The following is a 23,883-nucleotide window of genomic DNA, read 5'->3' on the forward strand; positions in this document are numbered from 1 at the left end:
AGAATGGCTACTGGTTACGAAATAGCTGGACTTAAATAGACACATCTGCTGAACTTGGGGTTTAGGGCCTCTGCAGGGAGGGAAGACGAGATATTAAACGGTAGCGCGCTGTAGGTAAAGCCTCTAGAGATGGACGGACGGTGGACATTAACAGCTCGGAAGAGAAACGCAATGAGACCGAATGGGAAGTCAGAGCTTGCTACTTTACAAGGTTGCCACTTCGGTCGTTAATTTTTTTACTCCTGATATGAGAGCTAACGTTATTTTTTTTTTAATTTAGTTGCAAAAGACACCGTTGAGCGAAATCAGCCGAATACACCAGAGACGTTGCTTAATTTTCTCTTACGTTACATTTGGATTGCATTTTGCAAAAAGGAACCAAGAGCATTCCAATATCGCTGAGATTCTGCAATTTTTTTCTCCTTACAAATGGACTGAGTTAAGCAGAATGGAACCAACCCACATTTTGGAAAAAATTGAGTTATGAGTGGTTTTGAACTCAACCATTGCTCTACTATCTATCGCCAAAAATTCAAAGTTTTTGTTGAAGCAAATTTTGCAGAAATTGAACTTGAAGTTTATCTTTAACATTGAGTCTGATGCAGGAGCCAAACTTTAAACCTCTTTTTCTCGGTTCGATGTCGATGTGGCTTGGTTCCTTTCTGTTTAACTCCGTCCAAATATGAACTGATCATCCAAACAGTTTTACCTTTACTCCCAATAAACTATGAATTTACAAAATTACCCTGGTCAATTTAATTTTTTGCACGATTTGAGTAATTTTTTTGCAAGGAACGTACCTAAGTTGCACAATCCTAGCAACATTGGAATGTTCTTGGTTCCTTTTTGCAAAATGCAATTCATTTTTCTAAGGAAAACTGAGCAACATTTTGATTTAAAAGCTGCCTGTACCTGGCATAACATAGAGAAAATTTGAAGGCAGAATAGCAGTCTGTAGCATCTTCATACCTCCAAAGCATCATACCAAGTCTACTTCCTCTATATTTTTAGTCAAAAAATGCCACCATGGAAAGGGGCATCATAAGGTTCCAATGAGCTCACACTCCGGAGGCAATTTCGAAAAATCATGAATTATTCACCGTGAAATCTACACCCCGCGAGCTCTCTGCATAAAGTTCTTTTTCAGACGTAAGAGCGTATATTCCACTTCCGTTTGAGCCCCAGGAAGCATGGATTTATATGTACAGAGGTCTCACGCGGAAATTGAGATATCGACGGTGAAACTACCAAACCACGTATCTCGTTTGCGGTGTTTCAAAATCTACGCTCACATTTTATTTTTTTGAAGTAGACCAAATCAATATCATTCCTTGAAATTTTCACGGAATTTTCTCCGCACAAAGAGGAAAAATTACAGACATTTTTAAGACTGGATGTTAAGTAGTTTTTCATTTAAAAAATAAAGTATGACAGGAAGTCAGCGACGTCGCAAACCGAGATACGTGGTTTGGTAGTTTCACCGTCGATATGCCCTTACGTCAGAGAGAGGACCATGAGAGTTCTTCCGATAAATGCTACCCTCCTCAGAAAGACGCCGTAAAAACCTTTGATTTGCCAGTTTCATTTGGATAAAAGAGGATTTTTTGGGGGAAAAAATTGAGTTTTATCGCAAAAAGAATTTCAATGATTTCCTTATTATTTGAAGTTCAAAAAAAGAATTCATCACTTTTGTTTTGAAAATCGGTGTATTATCACAGCACAGTGTGTTATTTACTATGGCCGCGCAAAGAAAAGACAATGTACGAACATTTAAATGTTGCCAAATTTTCCACGATAAAACATTCATTTTAAGGAAAGTTGCGAATCTAGCTCATCGACATTTTCAGATATTTTAAATGAAATGCTTTGAAAAAATGAAATATAAAAAAAGTACACGTTTGTCAAGTAATTAGAATATACGCGTTCAACCTCAACACGGCAAAATCGTCAACCTCTGAATTTGCTTTATACGGCTCCTTTTTCTTAGCGCGGCAGAATAAACATATTAAGTGGTAACGTCTTGACGGCATTATTGCTTACCCGATCACGATAAAGCGCCATTAAATATCTTGCTATGTTAAACGCCTGATAGAGAAATAATAATAGTCGTATTGTAGTTTTGACAATTACGTCGCTTGACTCTAACCACAAAGTATAATGAGACCAACGCGGAAACGCAGTCAATGCAACGTTTGCTCACTTCTGAGAAGGTCAAACGCCAAAGCGAACCATCCCCAATTTAAATTCAAAATTTTGGATTATTAAGGGTGTCAAGGGGGTTAATTTCGGACTTCCAAGATATTATGGACGAGATTTTCCTGATCTTATTTGCGATTGAATTGACACTCGTTTCATTTAAAAAATCAACATATTGAATGAAATGAATACAAAGTTGGAATGTAAACTCGGAAACTGCTTGAGGCACTGAGATTAATCTGTTCCGTGACCGATTCTCCTGATATTCCTGATAACATCGAGGCTCCCGATATTTCCCGGTTTTAGCTAACGGTGGACACCCGGTTATCGAATGAGATGTTTTTGAAGAAAAAAAAAATACAGTTTTAAAGAGAATGGATACGCTGATTTGGACCAACCATAGACTGAATTTTCCTTCATAAAATGATGTAGAGAATATAATATAGAAAAAAATAATAAAACAGAAAATAAGAGGATGAAAAGGAAGACCAAGGATAAGAAAGGGCAGAGGAAGGAGAAAAGGAAAAACAAAAACGAGGAAAAAAATGAAATGAGAAGAATAAGAACACCACACATGAGAATGTCTGAAAGAGCTAACAAATGAAAGAAAAAGATGATCATCGCTCAGGATAGAGAAATGAAAAAATAGAAAAAAAGAGAATGAAGAAGGAAACAAAGAATAAGGAAGGGCAGAGGAGAAAGATGAAGTAGAAAAGGAAGAAGAAAAAGAAGAAAAAGAAAATTAAGAAGAGGAAGAAGAAAAAGAAAATTAAGAAGAGGAGGAAGAAAAAGAAAATTAAGAAGAAGAAGAAGACGAAGAAGAAGAAGAATAAAATAAAAATAAGAAGAAGAAAATAAAAATAAGAAGAACCAGGAGAAGAAGAAGAAGAAAAAGAATAAAAAAGAAGAAGAAAAAGAGGGAAAAGAAGAAGAAGAAATGTGAAGGCGAGGAAAACGACGACTGAGAAGAAAGAACACCACACATGTGAGAATCTCTGAAGGAGCAAATAAATGAAAGAAATGCGAGCAATAATTTTGGCACCCCCACAGTTGGCGCCCCACGCGTGTCCCTACTTCTAGCCCCCCCTCCCTCCCCCCGAACGAGCCTGCTCCATGATCATCACGTCGGCAACACCACACGCGCTTTCGGGCTTTATCATTTGGTCGGAAAATAACATACCGCAATAATCCTGAAGTAGGTCATTTGACGGGGAATCCCTTCGGTCCACGTTTCTTAAGGTGATTACAGATAAGAGGGCGAGTAATTGCCAAGACCGTAGCCCGAGCATCCCTCTGAACACACCACGCGCTCCCTTCCTCTGTGACGCAACTCTATCCACAGGGATGAGAGATATGTTCATTGTTGCCAGATTGTGCTGAAAAATCAGCACTATCCCCCGTTCAGCAACCAAAATGGAGATGTTGCATGTGTGAGGAATTTGCGATTTGACCATTGATTCTTTAGTAAAAGTTCGCGAGAAACACGATGGTGCCACTGGTTTTCTCTGAAATTATCTCCCAAGCTCAAACTCATGTTAAATATCTCACTTTAACGGCATAACCTGGCAACTTTGGTATTCACCACGAGCCGGGCTCGCGGAAAAAAGCCGCATTTTCGCTGACCACTACCCTCCAATGCCCGGCGCACGGTGGATCGAGTCAATAGAAGAAGTCGGACAAAATTTGGAAACTTTAAATACTGATAACTCCGTTTATACAGAACTTTGAGGTTCTGAAAGTGGCACCATTGGTTTCTAAGTAAAATTTTCATTCGTAAGCACCCCTTGAAATTTAAAATGTGACGAAATAAACATTAAAAATTGCAGTTTTAGTCGAAAATTTAATGTCCGACTTCTCTAGTTGACTCGATCCACTGTGTGCCAGCGTCGGGATTTGAGTTTGCAAATTGATCATTGGATTCGTAACGAAACTCGTCAATTCCCAAACGAAGGAACGTAACTTTTCTTCACTCTGCAAAATTTCCTATTTCGTAAAAAGAGACTATTTGGCATTCCTAAACTAAGAATTTCACTAATGTTTCTTCCACACTGCGATATAAATATTTTTGTTCTTGGGTAACTCTTGGTTAATGTAGGAAGGGAAACACAAACCAACCTAACTTTTGTTTTGATCTTGGTGCAGTATGCGGTAAATTTAGCGCAGAAAATAATGAAGAGACTGTAGGAAAAATATATCGTTAGCAATTCGAGGTAAATTTTGCAACGTCGGTCGCGCAAATAAATAAAACCGAGGGGTTTTGGCACGTCTAGAGCCTGAGAGCTTTTGTTTAAAACAAGTCCGAGGTAAATGGGTCCAGTAATTCCTGTGATCGAGAGAGGAAAAAGTGCCTAGTGGCAAAGATGAACATATGTCTTTATCAATTCGAGGTAAATTTTGCAACGTCTGTCGCTCCGACAAAAAACCCGATGAGTGTCAGCACATCTAGAGCCGAAGGGCTTTCATTTAAAAGAAATCTGAGGTAAATCGGTCCAGTAATTTCCGAGATAAATCGGGCCAGTAGTTTCCGAGATAAATCGGGCCAGTAGTTTCCGAGATCTAAGGACAAACTATGTCTAACGATATCCCGAAAATGTGTCAATTTGAATCGAGGTAAATTTTGTAGCGGCGGGCGCACAAATCGGAAAACCGAGGGGTGCTGGCAAATTTACAGGCCGTCAGCTTTCGTTTAAAACAAACTTTTAGTAAATCGGTCCAGTAGCCTCCGAGATCGAAGTACACGGAAAGAAATTAAATGTTGATTCAGCATTTTAACTGTTAAAAGATGTCCGACAAGTTTCAAATGCTGATTTTACATTTTAACAAATGCTAACGTAACTAAGCCCACTGCAAAACATACAAATTAAAATGTTATGTTAGCATTTTTGTATTGTAAAATCAGCATTTGAAACTTGTTGGGCATATTTTCAACAGTATAAATGCTAAATCAACATTTAATTTTTTTCCCGTGTAGGACAAAAAAAGCCCTAGATTTGTATTTATATAGATGCGAATAAAGAGAAGAAAATAAGTTGGATTTTACCAAATTTGTTCACAATTTTATGAGACAAAAATCCACACAGAATGTACAAATATTTCAAAATCATACGTTGAAAAACACTAACTTCACGAGTTTAAATAATCGCGGCAAAATACGGTGTGGCCGGCGGCAGACGCATATTCGCGCCTGCATGACTGCATGGATACTTCAAGCATTGCGCGTTAGATGCAATGCTTGAAGTATCTCTAAAAACGTGTGTGTGCATGCTGTACGCAATTTTCATCAAACACGGTCAATTTTTATGCAGGTCATTGGAGTTAGCGCATCTGTTGTTGGACTTTTAAAGTATCCGCAAGTGCTTGTCTTTCGGCACCAAACATCTTTTTCTTAGACTAATCTCTTCATCTACTGTGCAGTTTTGTGCGTGTCTTGATTCTTTCATTTTTCCGAGTTGGTGTGTATCCGTTCTCGCTAATTTAATTGAACTATGACGTAGTCAGTGAATCCACCTATTGACATAGGCACGGATGCGCAGTATAAAACCACTGAAAGAAATGACGTCACAATCTGTCGCTCCTCTGACGTAAAAGGGTATTTCGATTTCCACGTGAGTCTTGTCCTCCGCACAATGCAATGCTTTCGGGGGCTGATGTGGAAATAGCGATACCGCCTAATGTCAGAGAGGCGACGGGATTTTGGCCCTGACCAACGTCTCAATAATACCTCCAGCGACATAAATTAAACGGAATCTGAACGATGTTAGCAGAAAACACGCCCATAACTCATAGGAATCCTTTAGGGTACGACCTCGTGAGATCCTCGTTTGCGGATCTGCGTGCCGATGTTTTTCGGGGTATTCGACCTTTGGGCCTTTCCTCCCTCTCTCGCCCCGCCGTTCCCACGATCAAGACATGGAGCCGAAAAGGCCCTCTTCAGACTAAAATTTTCACCAACATTTGGTGGAGATCTTGCAACGCGACATTCTTCAGGGCATCCCTTCATCAAGGGATTCGAGCGGATACGATCGACTCACAATAACCGACCTCTCGGAATTTCCAATTAAAAAATGATAAGTAAAATCAGCTTCCCGATATACACGAGGGGTCAAAGGTATCTGATTATTTAGTGTAATTTTTGATTAAGCAGAGGAACAATTTCTCAGAGTAGATAATTATGTTTCAAAATTGGAAAAAGAACACTGGGCTTGTTTAAAGCCTCGATACTAAACTTTTATCAGGTCGCAATATGTAAAATTAGGGCAATTCTTAAAAAAAATTCATTATTCTATGACGAACGCGTATAATATCGGAGACATCTTTTATTAGAGCTCTTACCATGATTAAATCAGTATTTTGCAAAAGGGTGCATGGAATTTGCTTTGTCTCAAACGTAAAAATTCCGTTGGACCTACTCCTTTAGATGATATCGTTTTTGTAATCTTTGAGATTAATGTTGACTCCTTCTTTTATCCTCAGGAGTAATAAGTAAAAGGTTTTAAAATGGAACCTAGCTGTGCCAAAAAGGTCCCTCGTTCAGAAGGCCACCCAGTTTAGAATGTTTTGCGTAAATCGAACGTGGCCTACTTTTAACTCGTTTAATTTTTTTGACAGAAAACCTACTGAACTTTTGACTTGAAATTTTAAGAGCCTTATCTTCATAATGCGAGGGGACTTTACAGTAAGTTTCAAGGCGTTATGTCATTTGGTTCTCTGTTCAGGCCCGCCACAAGGGGGGGGGGGGATACTGGGTCCTTGGTACCGGGGCCCGTGACGCAGGGTGACAAACCACTACGAATTCATGTGTAACCCTAGTCTCGTAGGGAAAGTGAAAAAATTACCCTAAAAATTCCGCAAAAGGTGAATAAAGTTTCAAAAACACGCTAGGGCACTATGAAATTTTTCTTACTTTTTTAGAGATTTTCAAGATTTTGAGTATATGTAGAATGATATTTTTGGTAACTGTATTTCATTTTCTTCCGTTGTCGGATGCTAAGAGGCTCCTTTCTGGGCATCCTCGACTTCGATGGCTTAATTCCCTTGCCATAGACGTACGAAAGGGGAGTCCAGGGGGCCCGGCTCCCCATAGAATTGAAAATTATCATCTGCCCCCTCAAAAAAAAATGTATAGATGTTTTGAATGCAACAATTCGAAAGTTTTTGGTGCTGAAAGTAAACAAAAAGGCGTAATTATTCTGCAGAAATTGATGGAAAATCTCCATCATAAGAGCTTCATAATGCGTCCAAATAGATTTAAAATTTCAAAAATTTCCCGGGGGAGGCCCCCCGGACCCCCCCCCTGTGCTAGGGGCCCGGGCCAGAAAATTGGTACCAGGCCCGAGATGGGATGTGGCGGGCCTGTCTCTGTTAGAAATTTAAAACTTAAGATGAAATTGGGCAGCGTGAAATGCAGTTAAACTGATCTTTGTTAAATCGTCCAATTCATGGATGCATAGTTCCTTTCAACTGAAATTCGTCCAATTACGTCGTATTTAAAGAGAGGAAATAGTCAGGGCTCTTAGCGTCGAATCGTTTGTAAACTTTTTGATGCTTTGGTAAAAACATTAATAAAAAAGTTGATTTTCCGCAGTTAGGAGAGGTGAGGGGCCCGACGTATTTCGTCAATGAGAATTAAACGCGCGAGTGGTATGAAAGGCAGGGAGGAAGGCTGTCGTGCTAAGGAAAAACGCCGTATGAGCCTTTGGATGTTACCGAATTTCCCCTGATAAAAAGCTATTTTCTTTTTAAAAAAAATTAAATATTCCATCTCGAAATTTCACACGGTTCACATAAAACTGCGAATGAATTTCTCTGAAAAATCGGAGGATGAAATGAGCGTTCGAGAGTTGTCAAATTTACTTTGATAAAATGTTTATTTTTGAGGAAAGTGATGAATACTTTTCCTTGAAATTTTCGGAAACTTTAGGTGAAATTGCGAACAAAATTACGTGAAAAATTTGGAGGAAAATATTCATTAGTTTTCCTGGGAATTTGTGCTCTATCAAAGAAAATTTGGCAGCGTCCGAAATTTTATACGCCGTTTATTCTCAGCGGTTCTTCGTTTCCTTTCAGTGTGAAGTAATTAATTAATAGCCCCTTTCCGCAAAACTGACACAATCTTAACAGCTTCCCATGAAGCCAAAACCCGGAAGTGTGTTCTGCGCCTAAGTATCGCGGGGCATTATTACTCGAGGTCGGAGGCGATAGCAAAGCGATGAGAGCCCGCAAAATTCATCGCTCATCTGACATAAGGGCGTATCTCCTTTCCGACATGAGCCCCAGAAAGCATAGAGTTATATGGAGGGCAGGGCTCTCGTGGAAATCGAGATGCGACCTTACGTCAGAGGAGCGACGAATTCTGATCCGACCACAGTGAGCTGCGAACCAACTTAGATTGCGACTAATTTCGAAGGGGGTGCCATCCCTTGCTACCGCACAGTGAGCGAGTCAATAATAGAGTCGGACATGCAATTTTTGACTAAAACTGCAAATTTTGATGTTCATTTCGTCACACTTTAAATTTCAAGGGGTGCTTATAGCGGAGTATTTTACGAAGAAACCAATGGAACCACTTTTGGAACCTCAACATTTTGTATACAGCACTGAATAAAAAAAGGCTTGGCTCAAACGTGACAATGGACCACTAGACAAGGTACGAATTTAAGCATTCTGATACATGATCCTTAACCAGAATTTTACGTAGAGCACGATTCGCGCGACGAAAACTAATGAAACAAACTCCAAACGATAGATATTAACCTTTTTAATTCACATTGGTTACGCGGATTTTGAACTGCCCGCTCACAAGAAACTCAAAGCTCTACGAGAGTCAAATCGCGCACTACAACGGTTTCAACAAGTTTCTCAATCGAGTAATGTTCATTTCCCACCATGTGTTGTTCAAACTATATGCAATTTACTCCAGCTGAGCCAAAGCGTCAAGATTGAGGTTGCCAGATTTTTATATTGCAGAGACTGTCATGATAGCGTTTAGCGCACGATGTGAATCATGCAGAGCATTGAGTTTTCATGAGCGGGTGGTTTGAATTCACGTATCAAGAATCATTAAATATCTTTGGAAGGAGTTGATTTAGGTAATTTTCGTTGTGCGCGTCGTATTCTACGTGAAATTTTAGTTAAGGCACATGTGTCATAATGCTTAAATTCGTGCCTTGTCTAGTGGTCCATTCTTGAATTTACAGCCAAGAATTTGTTTCATTTTAATTTGAGCTGAGTTTTCCTGGATACAAGCGAAATAATGCTTGGGTTAAGCAAAATTAGTAGTTCCTATGAAACGGCAAAATTCTCGATTTAAGAAAAAATACTTCTCGGCGGCAAATTTAAGATTCTTTTTTTCTGTGAGAGTTGTATTCTTTTAAAGTTTCCAATTTTTATCCGACCTCTCCTATTGACTCGAACCACTGTGTGCGGTCACTCCGATAGGAAAATCAAGAGGATTGTCATAAAATTGGCAAAGCTGCAAAATCGGTTTTCGTCCGATGAAGCGCTTTTAATTGCTACGGTTTTTCCGCCCCCACCCCCACCCCCTGCGAACTCGCGCTCGCAATTATTCGAATTCCGACGGTCTCAACCCTGTCACCTACGGCTCCCGTTTTGAATTCTTCGTTTTGCGCTCTCTCCCGCCGCGAGGAAATTCCGAAAATGATCGTTAACGATTCAGAGGGTGATTTTAAATAATTGAATTCTAAAAATGGATGAATCTAAAAATTAAATTTTTAGATTCCACGTAAAATATTTCATGAAATTTTAGAAATTTATGAAAGATATTGAAAAATACCGGTTCTTTTTCATGTTTCGCAAAATGTAAAAATTGAGACTTTCTTCTATTTCTATCGCGCGGATATTCCCTATACCGACACTGACCGCGTAAGGACAAAAACCTTATGGGAAAACGCTTCCCTATCTTAAAATATCCGTGCGCGTGACGTCACAGAACGACGCAGCAGCCAATAGCAGCACGGAGAGCGGTAAAGCGGACGGATCTCGTACACGGAGCACCCGGGAACACTGGTCATGGATCTTAAGAAAGTTCAATGGCGCTTCTTACAACTTGTCAAACTTTCTGCGAAGGACATTAAAATTGACAACGATGCTTACCAATTACTCTCTCTTCTTAAATCCAAAATTGATAATTAAGATTCAATTCGTGGTTCAGAAGTCATTGTGGAGAAGGTGCACGGTGAAAAAGACTTGTCGCGTTGGACCAAGTCTTCGGGTCTTATGCACCAAGTTTTTTCCCGAGCATTTCGAGGAAATTTCTCTACACTGCGTTCCACCTTCCACCAGCCTCGGATAAGTCCCAATTACTGCGGGGATAATCCCAGGGATAATCTTTGTATCCCACCCTCGTTATCAATTTCCGATTTTATAATTTTTAAGCTTTCCTAACAAGGCGAGACATGAAATACGAGAATGAACACCCAATGAGGAATCCGTTTTAAAAAAGCGTTGTACACAGTGCAAGGAGAAAAAAAAGCCTGATAATTGTTTTTGCTCAATAGATACATTCACTAAAAAAAGTTACGGCCTTTATATAGACATACCATTCGTTCCGGGCTCTGAGGCCGAGAGTTCCGGGTGCTGGGGCCGTAGCTTCGACTGCTCTGGGTGCTACATCCGAAACTCTCGGCATCTGATTCACGTAGCATTTTTCAACAAAAAAATCGCGATATTTGGCAATTAAATTGCGATTTTTTTACGATTTTTTAAATTTTTTTTTAACATCTTCATTTAACCATTAAATGAAGTCCATTTTTTGGCGAAAAAATCCTTATCTAAAATGATAAACATCTGAACGATTATCCTCAATCTTGTAGCAATTTTATCACTAGGAAATAATCGCGTTCAATAAAATCGAAACTTTATCTCATTTTACAACAATTTTTGATTTGATAATATTGCGATAATCGTCGACAAAATCGCGATTTTATGGTTAAATTACTTTATTGCAAAATTATTTTTCGCGCACGAAGTCATGAAAACCTTAATAATCGATTCTATCCCACAGCTTCAAAATGAAGAAATATCGATGATCCATCATTCACGCCTCGGCACTGCTATAAACCCCCATGTACAGCTCATCCGATTGTTTTGCGTAGGAAAGGAGGAAATTTTTTTTCTCAGTTAGCAAATAGGGTAATTCCCACTCAATTTTCGCTGCTGAAGCCGAAAATACCGCCGGACCCAGGGACCCTTAGTCACATTTTAAAAAACAGCCCAACTTATTTATCGAGATCCCTGCCAGGGGCTGAATTCCGAAAAAAATCCCGGTGTTCATTATGGAACTTACGAACGTGTGCTAATACCATGATTCATTTTCCCTAACTTCTGGCAGGGTGTTGCAAAAATTTTGCACGGCGATACCTTGTGCTCGCGACGAGAGTACGAGGTTTCGTCGGAGTGTTCAGAAATTAGGCCATTCAGTTACTTCTTCATAACTTTCCTCACCTCCCACCCTCTTAACCCTATTTCATTTCTCGCTCGCTTCTTGAGATTTCCACAGCGGTGTGGACTTGTTTATTTCTCGCCTTTCCCCTCGCACTGCTGCCGGCTGAAGCCCGAGCTCGGAAAAAGAGCGGAGTCAGTCGAATACGAGGAAAAACTTCATTTGGGGAGTGAATAATTATGAAATCAGGGAGACAGTCCGAAATCGAGAGATTAGATTTCTAATTGGGTGTATTTTAAATCGAGATAATCTTTCTTTATCGTGTTATGGGCCCTGTCATGTATTGATTGAATCACATACGGCGAAAAAGAAGCAGCGCAATTAGTGTTGTAAAAAGTTGCTTCTTCATAATACCTAAAAAATCTCCCGAATGGCAAATCGTTTTTGCTCCCCACCAAAAATAAATTTGAAAGAAAGTTAATTTTAAAGAAAAATAATCGTGTACATTTTAATATTGTACATGTATTAAGTTTTTTAAAAGAAGAGAAGAAGTTGTACGATTTTGAAATCACTGCAATCGCGCTGGTTCCTTTTTGCTGAATGCTATCCAATCAGTAGCGAGGCGTGAATGATCGATTATCGATATGTTACAGTAAGAACCCGAAATCCGTCAAACCTAGTTTTGACTAGTCAAAACTAGTTGCCACAAACCCCATTCGCCAAAACTAGTTTTTACTAGTGAATTCTAAAATTAACTAGGACCCTCACCGCCGTAACTAGTTCCAACTATTTTTTTTCAGTTGAAACTAGTTTTGACTGAAATTTATGGGTGAAAACTAGAATTACCTGGTGAAAAGTGGTTTTGTAGAATTAATTTCTTTCGTTAGTTGAAACTAGTATTAACTAGAGAAAAGTAGAAGTAAGTTGAACTCGGATAATAGACCATTTATTATTCTGTCCAAGTTTTACATTTACTTATTCTGGCACGAGAGGCTATTGTGACATTTTGAGTTACATAACATGTTTTTCTTCTTGCAAGAACAACGATTCGAATTGCAAGATGTTTTGCATGTACACCTGACAAATCCTTGTCCAGATGTTGTGGAAGACTTCGTTGCTGCGGCACGGAGGGTAATTTTGGTCTCGGGAACTTGATCGGTTGTAAACTTGCGAGACGTTTCAAGCCGCAATCGGTCTCTTCCATCATGCCCCACTGCGATATGCGCCGATTCAATAACATCGAAAATTTCCTCCATTGCTAAGGAATATTTTACAGGCTCTTCCCGCGTGACTAATTTTTTAGAATCGCCAATTTTTAAGACGTTAAATCTTTTGATCCGTGTATACTGCGCTGATGTTTTTTTAGGAGCAGCTATTACCTCCTCCACCTGCTGTATAAGGGCCTCATATGATTCTGTAGGAATGGCATTAAAATGGTTGTCTTTACCTTCGTAGCATTCCTTCACCTTCTTCAAAAAGCACTCGCCGTCTTCTTACGCGGCCTCTCCTTCGGCCATGTCGCTTTCTTTTCAGTTACAACTAGTTTTGACTACTTCGTTAAAACCAGCGGTTAATTTTAGAATTCACTAGTAAAAACTAGTTTTGGCGAATGGGGTTTGTGGCAACTAGTTCTGACTAGTCAAAACTAGGTTTGACGGATTTCGGGTTCTTACTGTAACAGATATTTCTCCATTTGAAGCTATGGTAAAGAATCGATTATTAAGGTGTTCGCTGCGAACACCCTGTCTATCGATCCTTTCCCATAGGTTTGAATGGCAAATCAATCGATACATCGCAAAACACGCCACACCACTGCATCCAATTCATACGGGTCCTAAGAACCGTGCGCTACGACACAAAGTTTTTAAATTTGACATTGCAGGCCTGCTGACCCTGTCATATTCATTTCTTTTCATGGTTATAACTGGAAGTTCATCTTGCAATTTTTTTTTATTTTCTAGCTATTTACGAGTAATTATTTTTACGGGACGGATACGAGTCCATTGTCTTCAAATTTTCAAAATGCACGGATTTCAATTTAGCAATCTTTGAGAAAACTTACACATTCTTTTATTAATTCAACAAGTCAGTCAGAAAAATAGATATTCGATTCATGAGACAAAAAGTTTGATTTGTGCAATCAAACAATTCTCTTCAGTTTTGTTCAGGCCAGACTTTTGATGTCATTTACCGAAAATATGGTTCTACGCGCAGAGGATTCAATTTGACTAAGCCAATCGTTCGATCCAACCAGAATACCGAACTAATTCAGTTATACGATCAATTTTTTTTGTATTGTTTCATCGTAGAGCACCCATCTTCAGTTGGATTCCGCAACCAGTGGCGTGCTTTGCGATCTATCGATATTTCCCCATTTGAAGCTGTGGTAAAGAATCGATTCTTAAGGTGTTCGCTGCGAACACCCTGTTTATCGATACTTTTCCATAGGTTCAAATGACCGATCAATCGATATATCGCAAAGCACGCCACGCCACTGCCCGCGCAACCACCCCGGGAGAAGCTCCTTGTATCCTAAAGCCAGCTTCAAATTGTGAATGTCGCTTAGGCCTTGTCTCCACGGGACGTTTTCATGGGATTTGTCCCAAGTTCGAATCGCAGGAATGAAACTTCTGGGATTTTTCCCAGTTACCGCCTCCACGGGACGGGGCTCATACAGTCCTCCGACTAGTTTTCGCGGGAAGATAAATTGGTTAAAGTCGAGTATTTAACCAGGATTAAAATAATAATTGCACTCAATTGACAATTAGACACATTATTTTAACTAAACAAACATTAACAATGTAGCAATGAATAAAATATCGCGCAATTCGTTTTCACTTCTTCTTCTTCTCTCAGTGGGTCCTAGGGGTACAAGTACCATACTTGGTACTGGGAAAAATATCGATTACCTCAATATTTTTCCCAACTTCGTAAGTGGGATTTTTCCCTGGGACAAATCTCGTGAAACGGCTCGTGGAGACAAGGCCTCACGTGATAATCAAGAGTCTTAAAAATGGGGAAATGCGTGGTTTAGAGTCGTCGAGCAGAGTGTCTAAAATACTTTGTTTGTTTTTCGTTCTTTATGTTCAAGCCTCGAGTATCGAGAGCAATATCAAAGTTTGACATCTGTGCTTTTGTGTTGCTTTTCCGATCCTTCCATTGCAGACCTCGTAAATTCCATGTTTGGAGAGAGCTCCAACTTCAGTCGCCAGCTTATTAAACGAACGATGATTCCTCCGCTTTTCCAAGGGACTCCGGTCCCTAATACTGCGCAAGAATATTTGGTCTATTTTCCCTCTCCCAGGGACGATGAAGAGCTCTTGAGAAGGACGCTGTGAATTCGCGGCACCTTCTTTGTTTTTGGAGACAAGACAAATTTACTCTCTGAGCCGTAAATCTTCTTTTGGGTTCGGACTCAACGGCATTCGAGAAGTATGCCACTCATTAGTTTAATTGTTGTGCAGATACCATCCTTTTTGGAACGCGGACTTTTATTTTGAGACAAAGGGAATTTTTGCTGCGAAACTAGTGCCAACGGTGGCGATTTATCACAAGTTGGTGAATCTGTTTTATTTTGATGAAACACACTGTAAACAGTTGAGGATACGTTCATTGTAGCGTGAAATACTCTACCTTGATGGATTCCTTTTTTAAATTTCCAGTTTTTAAAGACATTTAAATTGACAAGAGCCATGACTACCAACTTGCAAGAATTGCTATTGAGTGTGAATAACAAGTAACAGCATGAAATATACATAGCAATTCACTTGAGTAATTGCCCATCAGGGCTATACACGAATCAACGATTAGAGTCACTTCTTCACATACAACTAAACGTACTTAACAGATGTCCATGTTGCATTTACGGAAAACGGAAGGCGCTCGAGCAGATCTTGTGACGCAATCTTCAAACTACTTTAAACTGAGAATTAAATCTTGCCTCCTCCAAAAATACAAACTTTTTGGCAAAATGTTTAACACATTCATTTAACCATTGAATAAAGTCGAAAAGTTATTAAGATGTCAAATCTTCCGTTTCTGGACCATTTCAAAGGATTAGCATTTGGCCTTGCCGTAGAAAAAAGTACCAAGTAATAATTTCAATCAGAATTCCTCCAACAATAATCCTCTTTTTGAGACTCTTTAATTCCTTTCTTGGATTTTTTCAACAATTTTTAACAAGTTTCTCGGCCCAGCGTGATATTCTGATGCGAGGTATTTTAAAATCTAAGATACAAATAATTCCAACAATATTAATATACGCTCTTGATACGCGAAAACATGCTGGTTCCTTTCCGAGAAGAATATTGCAAGCGCCATTTGGACTTCATTAGCAATTAGGAACTTCAATTCCTGGTACATCCATAAAAACGCGTGATTATGTACATGGAAAACTAATGGTTCATACCTTGTTTCTAAACTTAGCCAGAAATTATAAATCCACATTACACAATGTAGTCCATTTGTGTTCAGGGATAATGTTTCGAAAATTCTCAAATTTTTCCAATTGTTTACGGCGCAACTAATAAAATAAAATTCCTTAAACATATTACCAAATATTCTTTCCGTTGTGAAGACGGATCTCTTGAATTTTCATTGAAGTGTGGGCTAAAGTTTAAATGAAAAAATTAATAATATTTTGAGCCGTCCGGCAAAATAGCATCTAAAGCGTAATTCTTCTGATATTCTTTCTGGCAGGGGACAATATGTGCGCCAAATAAACTACTGCGGCTTCAGTTTGGCAATAGAACACTACCCATACCATATTCTCTTTAGTCTAGACGATATGATGTCTCTACATTATTCACTTTGATTAAAACTCGGTAGAGCCACACGTTAAACTGGCCAATCTTGAAATATTGAGTGGAAACAGACCTGACACAACGAGAGAGGACCCCAGGAAATGAAACACGGAGATGCTCGTGAGGAAAGTTCTTGAAACAATTTTTATTTGCTCTCGAGTGGTCGCAATGCCAATGCACGCTTGAGCACAAAAGTAAAGTTAACATCTTTGTATTGGACGTATTTGAATCAAAATAAATTAGATCCATTCTGGCATGAGCCCTGAGATCCATAATAATACATGCATGCCATGGCTTTTGTCACAATGGATATAGTTCCTTTTTATTTAAATGCGTCCTATTGAGATCGGAATGTCACAGACAAGGATCCTTTGCGAGAGCGAAAACTCCTGCACAATCCCTCATAGGCAATATAATAGACATTCAAACATCATTAGTTGCATTCTTGAGTCTTACACGGAGTCGAAATTCTGCAGTGGCGTGGCGTGCTTTGCAATATATCGATTGATCGGCCATTTAAACCTATGGAAAAGTATCGATAAACAGGGTGTTCGCAGCGAACACCTTAATAATCGATTCTTTACCACAGCTTCAAATGGGGAAAAATCGATTGATCGCAAAGCACGCCACGCTACTGAAGTTTTGGTGATCTTTGCCTCACAAAACAGATCGACGGTGAAACTACCAGACCACGCATCTCGTTTGCGGCGTTTCAAAGTCTCCGCTCCCAATTTATTTTTTCAAATGAATAAATGAATCAGTGTCATCCGTGGAAGTTTTCACGGAATTATCTTCGCACGGAGAAGAAAAATCACAGTGGTTTTCAAGAATTCACGTCGAGTGATTTTCTATTTAAAAAATAAAGTATATGACAGGAAGTCTGTAACATTGCGAACCAATATACGTGATACTGGTCTTGTAATTTCATCGTCGAGCTGCGCTCCGTGATAGTCTTAGACCGATGCGCGATGGGACTATGCAGCTGAAATGACATTTTGATTTCTTTCTGCATACATTATTACAGAATGTTTTTAGCGTGTAAAATTTAATCAAATAGCATTACTCGAATTTAGGAATGTTTATTTTTCATCGTTAAAAAAACGTTGATAAATTAGCAACGTTGAGGAAAGGAAGCTAGAAAAAGTCAGAAAACCCAAATACAATTTTCCCTCCTGTTCACTTCAGTAATTCCTTCTTTCGACATAAGTTGAACGAAACTAATAAATTATCAGAGGAGGGGAACTCTTGCAAATTTTGACGATGGATTGAGGAAGAAAGAGGGCTGAGAGATTTAGCGAAGTCAAACAGACGAAAAGAAAGATAACAATAAGTTTTAAAGTTAAAATTAGCCGAAACAATTAAAACGGGATGTAGCGGCAAAAAAGCTCATGGTGGGGAAAAGGGTGGAAAAGACGCAATGGTTATAAAACGCACAAGAGAATGGTGGGACTTTTTGTTTGCTTTCCTTGTTTGTATGTTTTTTTTTCTTCAATCCTCGGGCAAATTGCGGAACAAGTAAGAGTTTAATTTGGTATACCGCAGGAAAATGAGTAGGGAAACTTTGAATTTGTACGATGGGGAAAAGAAACGAAAAAGAGTAAAAATGGTACGTCATAGAAATCAACCCACTTAAACTCTTCTCTTCATATGTTCGGGAAAAAAAAAACAAAAAATACATGCTACAATACGACAGAATCAGCTTGATTCTGAAATAATGAACTACCTACAAATGATAATATTGGATGAACAGTGACGATGAAATATTTTGTTTGGGTTGGGGTAAAATGAGACAGCGACGAAATGAAGGTAAAATTGAAGAAGTGGCGAAAATTTAATTCAGACTCGTGACACGCGCATCTAAAACAGTGGCGGGAATGCTCTACGATACATCGATTGATCTGCCGATTGAACCTATGGAAATAGATCGATAAACTGGGTGATCGCGATGAAAACCTCAATAATCGATTCTTTACCATAGCTTCAAATGGGGAAATATCGATAGTCTACCATTCACGCCTCGCCACTGGCCTGAAATTCTCTCAAAACTTAGATTGATCCGTAGGACTCATTAAATGTAAACAAAACTTGGAAAATGGGCACAAAGCATTCCAACTCTGATGGAATGAGCTAATTCAAGAAAACGACCAGACGTGCAATTTTGGATTAGACAAATAGACGACAGGTTGGGGGGGGGGGACCTCCCCTCTAAAATGAACTTAATAACGAATGGCAAGAAGCGCAGGTGAGAACTGACGAAACTATTATCCAAACATGTACGACGGGTCTAGAAATCGCTCAAAACTCTGACTGTTCTTTCCATCTCACAAAAAGTAAACGGGGAGAGGGTTGTCCAATGATACGGTCATTTCGAATTAATTGTGGTAGTGCCCCCAACAAATTAGGATGCTCACCGAAATGTTGCGGTACTTACCCCAACTTGAGTTGCGGTAATACCTTAATTAATTGGAAATGCCCGTTTAATGCAACAAATTGGGGTAGTCCCTCAATTTTGCCGGCCACAGCAAACACGCTTCGACTCCATTACACATTTTTCATTTTCTTCCGCACATACTTCTCTATTACGAGAAAATCCAAGTGTGACAAGGCTGTATTTTTTTAAAAAATTTGAGTTCCTATAGGTATGACAAAATTGACTCGAAAAAATGACGCATGAATATTCGTTAGTTTTCTTCTAAAATAGTATTTTGTCAGTACAAAATCGGAAAATATCGAATGGTGGTATGGCGTTTTCACTTCGAACGGCAGAATTTCAGGGGGTACATCCTTTCTTTTTTTTCAAAAAAAAAAAAAAATGCAGAGCATTCCGAATTGAGAAAGCAGTCGCGGAAAATTTCGCTTTCCAGCAAGACGAGGGGTGGATGAAGGATGAATATTTGCTAGTTTTGCTGTAAAATAGTATTTCGTCAGAAAAAAATCGAAAAAATGTCGAATAGTGGTATAGCACTTGTACTTGGGAGGGCGACATTTTAGGGGGTATATCCATTCTTGTTTTTCAAAAAAAAAAAAAAAAAAAAAAAATGCAAAGCATTCCGAATCGAGTAGAGCAATCGCGGAAAATTTCGCTTTCCAGCAGGGCGAGGGGTTGATGAAGGATGAATATTTGCCAGTTTTGTTGTAAAATGGTTTTTCGTCTGAAAAAAATGGAAAAAATGTAGAATGGTGACATAGCGTTTTTACTTTGGCCGGCAGAATTTTAGGGAGTACATCCTCCCTTTTTTTAAAAAAAAAAAAAAAAAAAAAAAAAAAAAAAAAAAAAAAAATTCTAAAAATTCCGAATCCAGCAGAGCAGTCGCGGAAAATTTCGCTTCCCAGTCGTGCTAGGGGCGGAAACAATGGAGACACGCGGAAAACTCACCCCTTTCGGAGAGGGTCCGAGCACACGCGTCGCAGTCGAGGGAGCAAGTCATACCGATGTCCAGGCACAGCATCACCGACAAGGCACACCGAAAACACTGAGGGACGCTCGACGCTCGGCGCTCACCGACCGACGCCAACCCAGGGCCGAAGGGATGCCAGCGCTCGCATCCCCCGACCCCATCCCAACCCCTCCCGATCCGAGACGTTTGTCGGATCCCTATCGACCTCTGCGTTTCTTCCGAGGATCCCGAGCCCCCCGTCAATTGCCCCCCCGACGGGAGGGGGGGGGCCTCCGATACGTTCTTATCCTCGATTTATTCCCGAGTAATGCCCCGCGAATCGTCTCGAAACTTCGGCACTGTCGCCGGCGTCATAAATGTGCGGCCCGGGCCGGGGATTTAATCCCGGGATCAGAGAACGACCCCTTGCCCTTTGCCAAAGGATGTGTCGAACCTTGGGTTTTTCGATGGGAGCTACCAGGTAGATAAGTTTCGGCGCAACGGAATGGACTGTACACTGAAAAAAAATTCTCAGCGTTTTTACCGAGGTCAGTTGGTACCTTTACCATCTCACTTTTTTTTACCAATTATTGGTAATTTTTCAGAGGTGACGGGGACGTCCCGGAAAGGGTTGGCGGCAGGGCGTTGACGAAGAGATGTTGCGGTGTCAGTTGCCCGATAACCTCTGAGAAGACAGGCATATGTGGCGTTTGGGTGTCGTAGAACGCCAGAGTGCGTTGTAAAGCGACTTTATGTATATATTAGTAATTTTACCAAGACAGACTGGTAAGCTTACCTAAAAACCGGTATTTTTATTGTTTTTTCAGGTAAGAATACCACTTTTATTGGTAATCAATTCCCGGTAACTTTGCCATTTTATCTCGGTAATTCTACCACAGTCGATATAAGATATTGGCGTTTTTGCCAAGGTCCAGTAAAATTACCGAGAAAGTTCAATAATTTTTCCGAGATTTCTCGGTAAAATTACCAATTCCATAAATGGTAATTTTACCAAGAAAAAACTGGGATCAAAAAGAACCCTGAATTCTTGGTAATTTTACCCTTTTCTTAGTAAATACACCGAGATTCTTTTTTCAGTGTGTCGTGCCTTGGGTTTTTCGATGGGAGCTACCAGGTAGATAAGTTTCGGTGTGACGGAATGGACTCTAAGGGCCGCATCCGTAAAATGGAAAAAAAAAGTATCTTGGATCTAGACCGCCGCACTAAGGTAGAACGCCGTATGAGCCTTCATACGTTGAAATATTTCCTTAAATAAAAAAACAATTTACTAGAAACATTTTGAATACTTTTCTTCAATTTTTTTCGGACACTTTTATTCACAATTTTATCTAAAACATCTGCAAATTTTAAAGGAAATTTTGCGTAACTTTAGAATAATTCATGCACGGTGTGCAAACATTTCAAAATCATGAGCTGAAAAATGCTGACTCCGCGAGTTTAAATATAAGAACCAAACAGAAGCGGCGCGGCGTGCTGCCAGCGCGTAACGCGCACAGGCCCCTACAAACCTAAGGGGATACTTCACGCATTGCGCAATGCTTGAAGTATCCACTTAGGTTTGTAGGCGTTGGCCGCCCGCCCGCCGTGCCGCAGCGTACCACGGCGCCTCAAGCAACTATTTCACAACAGAAGTGTTGCACAGTATCATACGAAATTGAAGGCGCTCCAACGTATTAAGAATGACAGGCATCCTTTATGATTTTTGCAAAATAAATTAAGATATTACGGTACAAGAAGAGAGTCCAAAAACTCACCAAGTTCTAGTATCCGTATTTAATAACGTTTAACATAATTTTTGAATTTCATCAGAGTAAAAAGTGACTCAATTTAGGCAGAAACATTCTTGAGTATGTCATCAAGAAGATTTTATTTTGAAACAAAAGTGAAATAGGTGAATGAAAGCGGGCTTTTGCTTGATTTAAGTGATGTGAATATTTACTAGTGGACCAATTAACTTCGGTTCTCAATTAGTAGGTGGACCAAAACTCTACTGCCGGAAAAACGTGGGGACATAAACTACTAGAAAAAAACAGATGCACGGACAAAAAATTGTTGTTGAAATGTCCTATAACCATTTTGTTCGCAATTTAATCTAAAATATCTGAACATTTTAAGGGAAATTATGCGTAATTTTCCAAAAAAATAAACATTTTATCGAGAAAAATTCGGCAACTCTCGAATGTTCATACGGCGTTTTTTCTTGGCACGGCAGTATAGACGATTTTGTTAACCAATTGGTTTTTATCGCCCAACTGATGTTCGGCTTGACCTCGAATAATTATCAATGGAGTATGTGCAGGTGTCTGAAATGGATGAATTTAATGTTTAAGATGAAACTACTAAAGGAACTAAGCACGAGAATATCCTTGGGATCTGAACTGACTGATTTGAGGAGATATGACCACTTGCCCTTTGCGAGAGGATGTGTCGTGCCTTGGGTTTTTCGATGGGAGCTACCAGGTTGATAAGTTTCGGCGTAATGGAATGGACTGTGAGGGCAGGGTGGCATGAAACGTAAGAAAGGAATGAGAGATTGAAAATGTCAGTGAAATATTTCCATAAAATGTCACGAGGCTGTGAAATATTTCATATTTTTTAGGGGCTAGAGTACACAACCCGCGCTCAAACACCTAAAAATAGAAGATAATATTAATTTTTACATTTTGCGAAACATAAAAAGGAACCGGTATTTTTCAATATCTTTATTAATCCATTATAGGTGGATTTGTACTTACGTCTGGGTTCCACGAGCATAGGATACTCAGTCTCGTCTAAGTAGAACGGACCCTGCCGCGTGACGATCTCATGGACGATTATTGCGAAGGAGTAGACATCTCCCTTTTGTGTGCCCTCTGGTGGTGGATTCGGCAATCTCAGCAGCTCTGGAGCCGTCCACACGAATCCTGCGAACAAAAAGCTCCTGTTACATTCCTGGTCTTCATACTCTAAATCTGGATTGGAACTATTGGAATATTGGTGGATTGAAAGAAAAAAAGAGAAAAAGAGAAAAATATGAAAGTAGAATAGAGTACAGATAAAGGAGGTGAAGACAAAAAAAGGGTGGAAGGAAAAAATAACAAAAATATGAAGAAAAGAGGAGGAGGAAGAAGAAGAAGCAGCAGAGTAAAAAAAAGACGAAGAATAAGGGACGAAGAAGAGGGGAAAGAAGAAAAATGAAGAAAACAAAATACAAGAGAAAAATTAGAAAAAATAACTAAACTGTTATAACTAACGGCATAAATAACGGTGAGGTAGAAAACCAAGAAAAGGAAGGTGAGAAAAACGAGATGAGGAAGGCAAGGAAATAAATATCTGCATAAAACCAAAACATAATGTCATACCTTGGACTTGCGCGCACCTACATTAATTTTAAAACAAAATTATCCTAAAATGTTAGTTCCGTATATTGAATAATATATTCATATTATTTCATATATTCATATTCCCAGTAATCTTTAAAAAATCCAGCAATATTGAAGACGATTCGATCTACATTCCCTCAAATTGTTTCGATACGTTTTTCTGAAAATTGAAAATTTCGCCGTATGTTGTTGTTGCAAGGAACTCTTTAATTTTCCAATATCCGAATGATCATTCGATTCCATTCAAAACTTGCAAATGGCACAATGGGTCACAATTAGAATCTACGCAGAAATTACGCGCTAGTATATTGGTCTTCATCAAAATGTTACGCAGAATAAGGTCTAGACAGCACTTGAGTGCGAAACAAGAACTCATAAGAGCGAAACAAGCGTCTCCTGGAATCGTCGATTCAAACTTCTGCCCATTCAAAAAACCGAAGTCTGCTTGAGTCAAGTTGGTCATAAAATTCATAAATTAACAGTTATAAACTCCTTCTAGGTTAGGTGCACGTATTACGTGACGCTTTTTTCCCGACTTTTAACCCCCCCCCCCCCCCCGTAACACACACGTGGCGCAGCCCGACACTCTCTCTTTTGAATAACGTTCTGCTGGCCTAACACCCTCCCCCTGCCCTATTTTCAAAAAATCAAGAAAGGGAAGGGCGGGATTTTTAATTTTTTTTCACCCGGCTCGGATTTCTTACGTAACGCTGGGCTTGCCCCCC

The 23,883-nt window shown here is 39.5% G+C and overlaps 1 protein-coding gene across 4 annotated transcripts in view; it reads right to left on the bottom strand.

Annotated features, from left to right (window-relative positions):
- The window catches only part of LOC109044685 (atrial natriuretic peptide receptor 1), a 589,109-nt gene that overhangs the window by 77,435 nt on the left and 487,791 nt on the right, over positions 1–23,883 (bottom strand). For all 4 annotated transcript variants that reach the window (XM_072305169.1, XM_072305168.1, XM_072305171.1 and 1 more), the window contains one exon: positions 22,532–22,699. In XM_072305169.1, the coding sequence (XP_072161270.1) occupies positions 22,532–22,699 (168 nt within the window). The remainder of the gene's footprint in view (positions 1–22,531; positions 22,700–23,883) is intronic.

Source organism: Bemisia tabaci, chromosome 10 (assembly GCF_918797505.1).
Source record: "Bemisia tabaci chromosome 10, PGI_BMITA_v3".
NCBI lineage: Eukaryota > Metazoa > Arthropoda > Insecta > Hemiptera > Aleyrodidae > Bemisia > Bemisia tabaci.